This window comes from Dunckerocampus dactyliophorus, chromosome 17 (genome assembly GCF_027744805.1).
Source record: "Dunckerocampus dactyliophorus isolate RoL2022-P2 chromosome 17, RoL_Ddac_1.1, whole genome shotgun sequence".
Classification (NCBI taxonomy): domain Eukaryota; kingdom Metazoa; phylum Chordata; class Actinopteri; order Syngnathiformes; family Syngnathidae; genus Dunckerocampus; species Dunckerocampus dactyliophorus.
Window position 1 is genome coordinate 10,821,900 of NC_072835.1, and position 9,746 is coordinate 10,831,645.

Consider the following 9,746-nt stretch of genomic DNA (forward strand, 5'->3'; position numbering starts at 1 on the left):
CAGAGAGTTCCAAATAAAAAAACAACTGCCGCCTCGTCAGACCACAATTTGCTGAGCTTCTCACCAAAAAAAAGAGGCTTTAAGGCAGGAGACGGCCAAGCATGTTCAGTACTTCACAATCACGGTTACTGCTTAATTAATCAGGCAGAGGGCGACAGCAGACATGATTAGGCTGAGCTGGAGTGACAATGGCGGATGAGCACAATGAATCAGGGTGAGGGTGTTTCTAATCGAGACATTCAGAGATGAAATAAAACTAAAAGAGACATGGGACAAACATTTAATTCTGCAGTATACAAGTCAATAGAGGAGATCACATGATGGTGCCACATGCGAGATCTGGAAAGAGTGTGAGTGTGAGTGTGTGTGTGTGTTTAGGGTCGGCAGCGTTGGATGAATCGTGGGTAAAGGCAGACGTCTCTAATGTGATGTCTGTTCAACAGCCAGGTGAGGAAGCGCTCCAAGCCAAGACCATAACCACCATGAGGGCACGTGCCATACTTTCTCTGAATAGTACAAAAACAGGAGTCAATGAATGATGTTTTTTTTTCCACCAAAGTACAGTGATACCCCGGTTTTTGTAGGATTTAGTTTTCGCCAAAAAAGAATTCCAATTTTTTATCATTGAATACAAATAATGCGTGCATTTTTAAGCAAGACCAACATATTTTAAGAATACAATAAGTCTCTGAATATATTATTTTTAATACAATTGTTATACTAAAGCTAACCAATTATAAATAATACCATGAATGCGGCTTCTGGTGCTGCATGGTTTTGCAGCGTACCCCGTATCTTTCTTTCTTTTTGCCATCCTCTTCGTCAAAAGGGTTTGCTTTGCAATCAAGTTCTGGTGTCTGACGTGGAAAATATGGCATGTGGCTCCCTACCCCTGACATATTAGATTCCAGCCAGGGAATCCTTTAATCATCTTTATTGTGCATGTGGGTGGTTTATTTGTTCATAGATTGTACACACAACTCCACATCAGTCTCCTTTCCTCGTCTTTTAAAGCACTGTGTGCCCTGCGCTCATGAGACCTTCAGCACACCTAGTACTCCTGAGTGTTAAACAAAAAGGGTTTTAGAGTCTCCACTTGAGTACGGCTGCAGAAAACATTTGCAAGTGCCAGAACTCCAATAAAGAAGGTGAGAAACACTTATTTAAGAAATAACTCTTAGCGAAGAACAAAGGTAGCATCTGAAACCTGATTTGTGTTAATATTTTTGGCCGTCTGGATCAGATTTATTGAATTTGCGTTAGTTCTTATGGGGGAAAAAGTGATTCGGTTTTCGTGGCAAAAACCGAGGTTCCACTGTAGCTGTTTTAAAGTTGATCATAATGCTATTTCTTTAGGAAGAGGTGCAAAAAGGCAACAAATGGGACAGTTACCTGATCTGTGTACCAGTAGTATGGAGTCGGGTCGATGCCCTCCCTCTTGTAGCCTTCCAGCAGCTCATCAGAGTCCCAGATACGCATTGAGCCTCCCACTATCTCACCCACATTTGGCATCAAAACATCAACCTGCAAAGTGCGTACATGTTAAGACATGTTGGTTAGCATTTGCTACTTTTGCCCAAAATTCTGTCCGCTATGGTATTAGATTATTTTCCACTTTGTGGCTGTTGCTCCAACATGTCTCACAGGCAAAGTCTATCAGAGGTCGCCCTGTGTGAGCATGACAAAGATATGACTAATTGTCGTCTTCAACATGAGAATCTAAACTGTGACGTCAACTACAGCCTCAGGCTGTGCATTAAAATGCCTGGGAAATAAAAACTTCTGTTATACTCTTATGATATTATTCGCTAATGTACCATCTCGTCTAATGCGTCTGTGTAGGCTCTCAGTCGTACAGGAGTTGTCCATCGAGGAAAAGGCTTCTTGAGACGTCATCTGTACTTCTGTGTAGAAGGTGTCGGACGTTTCGCTCCTCATCCGAAGAGCTTCGTCAGCAAACTAATAAGTGCTGGTAGCTTAGGCCTTAAATACAGTAAGAGTGGGCGGAATTGGTGTGCCAACACCCTCCTCCTATTGGTTCGTTACACTAAGCCTGGGCGGAGCAGTGGTATAATCCTTTTCCCCATCTCGTCTAATATAAAACACAACAGGGGTGTTGTGATCAGCTCACTACTTGACTGATCCAGTGAATTAACGAGGAAGTGCATACCGACTCTGTGAGACGTTTGTCGTCAGAGCAGCGCTGCATGTAGAAGGATTTGATCTCAGCTGGGAAACGACAAAGAAGAATGGTTTCATTGATGGTGTCGGTCATCAGCCTCTCCGGGGCCTCGGGGATGTCCTGGGAGACGCACAGAAAGAAAAGAAAGATGAGGGGAAAAGCCATGAGGATAACACATTTAATGTGAATGGAATGAACTAGAGAGAAGATGACCTAATATTTGATTATGGAGAGTATTGCTCAGCTCTAACAAATACAGGTGCCTCTCAATAAATTATAATATGGTACAAAAGTTCAATTCAGACTAAGAGACCAGTTCAAGGCTAGGGAAGTTTTTGCAGATCATTTTTTGATTTGAGCACAAACACGTTTTTACAACGTGCCATGGGTCCATAAGAAAAGTGTACATATTTCACCGGGAAGGTGAAGTGTTACCAAACGATGGAAGAGTGTTTCCAGGCTCTTCTTAGCACTATTGCTAGTCATGCCTCCGGCTGGGCTGCATGCTTATGGAGGTGTTCTTCATGCTTCCACACCTCACCTTTCACGGTGGTGGTAATGCACACCCCCCCGGGCTTGTGGAGGTGGCCTGCATGTCTGGTTCTCCTCTCCTGCAGCGAATACTTCGCCTTTCGTATCCGCTTTTATTTCTTTACCGAGTAAATGCATGACGCAAGAAATACTTCCTGCCTTTTAATGCGTACCACATGGGGATTTAGTACCCTCAACTGAACCGAAGGCTCTGTACCAAAACTCAGAATCCGAATCCATGTACGGTTACACCCATATTAACTACTGTTAATAGGGGTTCTGCTACCTGTGTACTTAAGATATTCAAATATTAGCTGACTCTTTTTACCTCTCCAAACTCGTAGTAGGTGCCATCGTCCTTCTTGACATCATGTTGTTTGAGCCACTCAATGGCTTCAGAGTAGTTCATCCTCTTGAATGGCTTCTTAGGGGGTTTGAAGTTCTGGAAATGGCGTCATTTAAAAATTACAATACATTTTCAAACAGAAACAACTGCAGAAAAGGTGCAGATCTTGTCTGGTACCGGGTTGATGTCATAGAGCAGTTGTGCAGCAGGAGATTTCAGAACTCGGTCCACAACATCACACACCAAGTCCTCCAGTCTGTCCAGAAGATCCTCAAATGTTATGAAGGGACACTCCGCCTCAATGTGAGTGTACCTGCATGGAAAATAATTGTGAATACATTAAATAGGTGGTGTAATGTGCTTCAGCGTCACACAAACTCCATTTTGGTCAAAGGGAAACACTTGGACTCAGAATTTAATTGATAAGACTACTTTGCTATTATTTTCTTGCTCTTTTTCTGTGTTGTTTTACAAGTTATAATGTAGAATGTTGATAACTCAGGTTCATTTGTGTCTCAAGAGTTGAACAGACAACTCACTCAGAAAGGTGCCTGCGGGTCCGGGACTGCTCGGCTCGGTACGACTGAGCGATGCAGAAGCTGTCACCCAGTGCAGGTATGCACGTCTCCAAGTAAAGCTGGGACGACTGCGTCAGATATGCCTGCTCGCCAAAGTAGTTGAGGTTAAACAGCGTGGAGCCGCCCTCCACCTGAGTCTGCACCAAAGTTGGAGGAGTAACCTGCACAGCAATAACGTCAAATTGCATTTCTTAAATGTATGCCTCGTCGTAAAAGTAAGTACATTTCACAAACTATGTGAATACAGCACAAGGGATCAGAGAGATTAATGGGCAATTTTTTTTTTTGCTTAAGCCCCGGTCACACCGCCCGAACTTTGCTGTAGCGTTCCTGGAGCGGTGAAAAAAAATTCATCACCGCTCGTAACCGTTCACCACCGTTTACCAGAAGTTGGCCCCTGTTAAGGCAACGCCGTATACGCTCGGCCACCGCTGATGGTCCCTCCTACCGCTCCGAAAGTCTGTGTCTTTATTTTCACACTGTGAAACGATCTCTATATATACACACTGAAGCTAACCTAAGCTTCCATTAAAACGTTGCAGATGATGTAAAATACAATACAACGTTGGGGTTTATTCAAATTCACACTGAAGCAATGCAGCACTATGTGTTATGTACAATACATGGATAACTGATCCGCATGCGCAGAACGCCGCCCTATCAACGCTCGTGTCACCCCTAAACCAACGTTCGTTACCGTTAAACCAACGCTAAAGCAACGCCGGCTTCAGCGGTGTACCGCTAAGACAACGCCCGTGTTTTCGATTTTTTTTCCCCCATTTTGTGCACGGTTTCGAGCGGTGATGAATTTTTTCACCGCTCCAGGGACGCTACAGCAAAGTTCGGGCGGTGTGACCGGGCCTTAAAGTGATGACTTGCTCGCTGTACTTCACCTCGTAGTACCCGCGGTTGAAGAAGTGGTCCCTGAAGCACTGCGTAACCGTGGAGCGGACCCTGAGGATCTTGGAGACGTTCTCTCCTCTGATCAGCATGTGTCGGTTGTTCAGTTGGACGTCCACATCGGACTCTTCGTTCAGAAGGTTGTCGGCCCCGCCCGCCGGTGCCAAGCCAATCAGCTCCCAGAAGTCACAGTGGAGCTCGTGGCCTCCTGGTGCCTGGAAGAGTAACAGAAAGGGGGGCATGTGAGTCACACTCTAAGAATCACCCACTTTGTGTTTCATCTCATATATTTTCAAAATCAATATATTCTCATAAGATACAAGTTCAGAAATATGCACTCTAAGTCATGGTTACACATACAGGTTTTTTTTTCTCCCCACTCCAAAATGCATATAAACATGTTAAGTCCCTGTTTGTGTGGCTATTGCCCAATCAGCACAAATTTGAATGAATACAAACACATTGTGTTTATTGTATGCAAGAAGTGCAGCGCATTTACCTGTTTTCCTTCAGGAACAGGCGTCACGGTGCCATACAGAGCTACAGTACTCTCCGTGGACAACACCAAGCCGTTATAGCACTGGCACTGGAGACAAAACCAGTCAAGCATGCCCATAACCAAACCTCACATACAACTTTAGAAATTTAAAACATCAGTTCAATATACTTTCACTTTTTATTGTAATTCAAAACTGATAAACATGTATTATGTGTATTATTAAAATGCTAATTAAATGACAATCCACAAATTGACACTTCTTAATGTGTTAAATATACATAATCATTACATGATTATGTAATGCGCCAATACAGCGAGGAAGGACCGCTGGCATGCCAGCATGCAGCATGCGGATGCACTAAACACTGATTATGATAAAAACTATACCCTACTAGTCTTTTCATTTATCAACACTCAACATTGCACAACTTTGACATACAGGTATTAACACTTATCCATTTAAAAAATAAACACATTGGCGCAACAATTTTCGTTTTTGATGTCATAAGCTCATTAAATATTTTAATCTGCTGTATCTCGTTGTAACCACTAGACGGCAGTGTTTTGCGAGTTTTTTCCTTTCTCCAATAAAATACGTGTTTTAATGCAGTTGATAGATGCCTCAGTGTTTATTCCTCCAGCAAATATTGTAATATAAGAAGATTAACAGGCTCAGTACTCATGCAAGGACTCCTATGACATTTACATTTGCTAACATTATTTATTAATATTTCATATTGCCTTTTATTTCTGGCGCTCGCGAGAGCACATCTCGTGCATTCCTCAGCTGAAAATCTATCTCACTTATAGATGGATAATATCAAGGAATGCTCGTTTTAATTTTTTTTTTCTTCCCCATGTCCCATCGGGAACCATTTTAGGTTCTAAATAAATGGTGACGCCATCTCCGATGAAACAGTGGCACTTTCATAGCTGATTTTAAACTGAAAGCCTGGACATAACCTGGTCCCGACCAGGCTATGAGCTTAGCCTAAGTTACCATGGCGATACAGCTGCTTTAAGAGAGCTACCTTCTCTGATCACACGAGTCCGGCTTTCCACTCAACACAGCTCGCTAACCCACTAAACTCGCTTTGCAGAATACCCCCAATATCAGTATGCATAAATACATTCTTGTATGAGTCCATCATTTCAATGCATGTTTTTCAAGGGGGCGTTGAATTGCTTCCCAGTAGCCAACAATTGGCATCGGCAGTCCATATGCTGCACTATATTGTATCACTCTGCCAGAACACCAGTTTATTTCTAGAAATATTTGTTTTAAACAGGTGAAGGTGTGTTCTCCTTTAATGGGTTACGCTTTCATCCTATTTTCATGCAACAGATCAGGCTCTGTAATCTTGTGGCCCAGCAAGGCGCTACACAAAACATCAATGAAAATTGGTGTGTGGAAAAATGTACCAGTTTATCAGACAGGACACACTGGAGGAAACCGGTTCCATCTCTCAGCACCATAAACATCAAATTCTTCCCTGCAGACCAAAATGGTTAAGTTATATAAAAGTGTTACATTCGTTTTATACAGACTATTTCATCTCATGAGCCACATTAGACTTTTAGTCTCCTCACCTTGCCTCCTGAGGCGATGAACCCATCCAAACACTTTGACTCTCTGACCTCGCTTTGTGCCCAAAAGATGGATTTTAACCTGCCCAAACACATTCAAAATGTGTTTTATAAAAATGCTGAGCATAATGAGCCCCACTCCAGCAATCAGACATTCCAACAACAACTGTCCTGTTACTAATCAGTTATAACAATGACTAAGCACCGTTTCTGGGTCGGGCAAACTGGTGTCCTTTTCAAGAATGATTTTCTTGGCATCTTCCAGGTTCTTCTCTCTCCTCTCATTGTCTTCTGCCTGCGCAACAAACATGGAACAAATCAACAACTAAAACTGTTGGACAAAACAAACAAAGCACATCGTGCAGGTATTGCAGCAGCTGTTGTGAAGGAGCACACACACACACACACACACCTCCTTCTTTTCCTTGGATTCATTCTTGGCCTGCTCTCGGTTAAAAGCCTTCTTTGCGTTCTTCATTTGCGTCTTGGAGATCACTGCCCAGCGCTAAAAGAAACAAATCAAGTGTAGGCACGACAGGAATAAAAGAAAATGTTAAAACTTCCCCATGTCATTTACAACAATCTTAATTCTTAATCACCTGCTTTCCTATACACTTATTTATCTGTGGTGAAATGGACCGCCACAGAGGCTGGGCACTACCTTTATTTATTTTTTCAAGCTCCGCAATAATAAAATGCACATTTGCAGATCAGCACTCTACCCTAGCAGTGGAAACGCATAGGCGGCTGTATCGCTCTTTGACCACATGCCAGGTGCCGGGGGCATTACAGTGCTATCACACAGCCACACCAGCTAGCATCAGTGACACACAGACACAGCTGACTTGGCCAAGCAGCGTAACGCATCTGTTCATCAATATAGTGATATATTAGATGTACAATGACGTGTACATTATATTTAAAATCAGCACACACTTACATGGAGCCCAGGAAACAACATGAATGTTTTTTGTTTTGTTTTGTTTTGTTTTGTTTTAAATCGCCCATGCATGTGATAAGGCACATGCATCTACCGATGCAGGAAAACACCCATAAGTCAATAACTTCTACATGTTTGGTTCCTACATAAGGTTTCTGATAAACGTTTCTTATGACACACAACCAAAAAGCTATGTTTTGGGGGCGGGAGGGAGTCCTCCTAACCTCTTCCTCTTTCTGTGAGTCTACATAGATGATAGGGAATGGTTCACCACCAATGAAGAGCAGAGCCTGTAGGGATTGGATCAGAAACACAAAGATGGGACATGTCAGTGGTGCAAACGTCACTCACATTTCCTGCTATCAGGAAACAAATAAAAACCATGTCATTGTTAGCATTTTGGAAAAAATACACAGAATGGGACCTCGGTTGAACGCCCTGAAGGTATACAATTCCGAATTTCATAAAAACTTGCAGGAAAAAGACATACACAACCTGCCGTTGACTCATCAAGCAATTACTTTGGGTGTTTTGCTTTTTCTTTGGCTTTTTTTTGGTAAAACATACTGAACACGTCTCAACAGAGAAAATAATGTTAAGGTAGTGTGTTTACATTTCTCGTTACACTTATTTCACAGTTAATAATGCTACATTATTGCCTGTAGTCCCAAAATGGATTGCGTTCCAGCCCTCGGGTCCCATTGAATTTTAAGCTCCTTAACAGAAGCACTCCATGACCGCTTACCTTGAGAGGAGTTTTGAAGGGTTTCTGCTCAGAGCCGTCTCCATCCTGGTCGTTGCCACATTTGTCCGACACATACAGCTCACCTGAAAAACACGTGCACCGTGACAAGTTGTACAGGTAAAGGCAAGATGTTTTTTTTTATTTGAGATTCATGACACTAAACTGGATTCTAATTACTGAGCTGTCATTTTGTAGGATGTTTATTCAAGTGCTGGAAAACAGGCGTTGTTCATAATTTGCCACAAAGAGTCTGAAGCTGCCATTAAACTTGTCGTGTTTAGTTCTTAATTCCTATGGGACTTTAAAATATTTGCTCTAGGGGCATTACTAAAAGGATGCAAGCTCATTACTCAAACCAGTTTCTCAACTTAAAATGCTGAGCAACATATTGTATTTTTCACCTTCATATGACTACACCCCATTTACACAATATCAGTGATCCCGTATGCACGTATGAAGTATACAGTAAGAGTGGCTTTATAGACAATAACTACTTGATTATTGTGTGTACTGTAATTCTCTTTAAAGAACTGCACTTTATTGCAGTGAAAGCAACGAATTAGTAAGCCTAGCAAATTATTTTCATAAGCTTAGTTTTAAAACTAATCATTGACTTGGTACATTATGACATATGATATGATATGGCAATAATGCACAATGAAATATGCAACTAAGGCTAAGGCTCACTTAACTATCTACCAATCTACTGTATCTATATATGAACAATTCAAAATGATTACCTTTCCCATAATACCCAGTTTTTACACATAACACAGTGATTACGTTTGTACTACATCTAAATCTACATGTGATAAGACTGTTTGTGTTTGTGGACAATAAAGCAAGTCGTGACCCCAATAGTAGAGTAAGCATTTTACACTGACGTAGCCCTTTACCCTCTGTGCAGCAGACAGCTGTCATTGGTGGCCATCTGGCTACAACGCTCTCATTTTCATTCTCATTCTCTCAGGTCCTTGTATACAGTATTAACATCCATTCGACTGCAGTACACGAATTCAACATTTCAACCCAGAAGATGGAATGGAGAGATCGGTGTTAGCTAGCCTGCTAACAACTAGCTGACGCAATTTGTAGGCACACATGTCATCAGCAGCTCGCTCGCTACCTAAATTGGCTCCGAACTAGCTCTCGTTTTTATCCTTACCAACAGAAACTTGGTCCAAACCTTGTGTTATATCCGTCGCCATGGTAGTCGAGGCACTGCCGCAATCCGCTAACTAGAAATGCTTATTTTAAAGATGAAACAGGGTGGCAATTGCCGGTAAGGTTGTGGTGTACATGAAGCTCCACGTTAGTCCCGCCCTTAGCCCTACTCGCTGCAGCTTCCTGGAATTTCCTCCATCGACTGAAGAAGACGGTTTGTCATTGGATAGATTTATTAAGTATGCGCACATGCTATTGGTAGAATTTGTCAAAC

General features: G+C 42.2%; 1 protein-coding gene across 2 annotated transcripts; it reads right to left on the reverse strand.

Annotated features, from left to right (window-relative positions):
* Positions 1-264: 264 nt before the first annotated feature.
* nars1 (asparaginyl-tRNA synthetase 1) lies at positions 265-9,661 on the reverse strand. Of its 2 annotated transcripts, none has more exons than XM_054757478.1 (15): positions 9,474-9,661; positions 8,309-8,391; positions 7,788-7,853; positions 7,036-7,128; positions 6,829-6,918; positions 6,627-6,705; positions 6,459-6,529; positions 5,037-5,123; positions 4,531-4,752; positions 3,599-3,798; positions 3,237-3,372; positions 3,042-3,155; positions 2,171-2,302; positions 1,393-1,524; positions 265-506 (listed from the first exon to the last, which is right to left on the reverse strand). In XM_054757478.1, exons 1-15 carry the CDS (start codon positions 9,514-9,516, stop codon positions 375-377), a joined length of 1,680 nt encoding a protein of 559 aa, XP_054613453.1. In that variant the 5' UTR covers positions 9,517-9,661; the 3' UTR covers positions 265-374. The 2 variants fall into 2 exon arrangements, with proteins under 2 accessions (XP_054613453.1, XP_054613454.1); XM_054757479.1 differs by having other exon boundaries at positions 9,495-9,660.
* Between the last annotated feature and the right edge of the window lie 85 nt (positions 9,662-9,746).

Excerpts from the sequence above, each read along its gene's own strand:
- nars1 (XM_054757478.1), bottom strand. The coding sequence starts at position 9,516 with ATGGCGACGGATATAACACAAGGTTTGGACCAAGTTTCTGTTG. Across the intron at positions 6,706-6,828 it reads GTTTGCCCGACCCAGAAACG|GTTAAAATCCATCTTTTGGG; the intron begins GTGCTTAGTCAT and ends GTGTTTGGGCAG. Across the intron at positions 1,525-2,170 it reads ACAAACGTCTCACAGAGTCG|GTTGATGTTTTGATGCCAAA; the intron begins GTATGCACTTCC and ends CGCACTTTGCAG.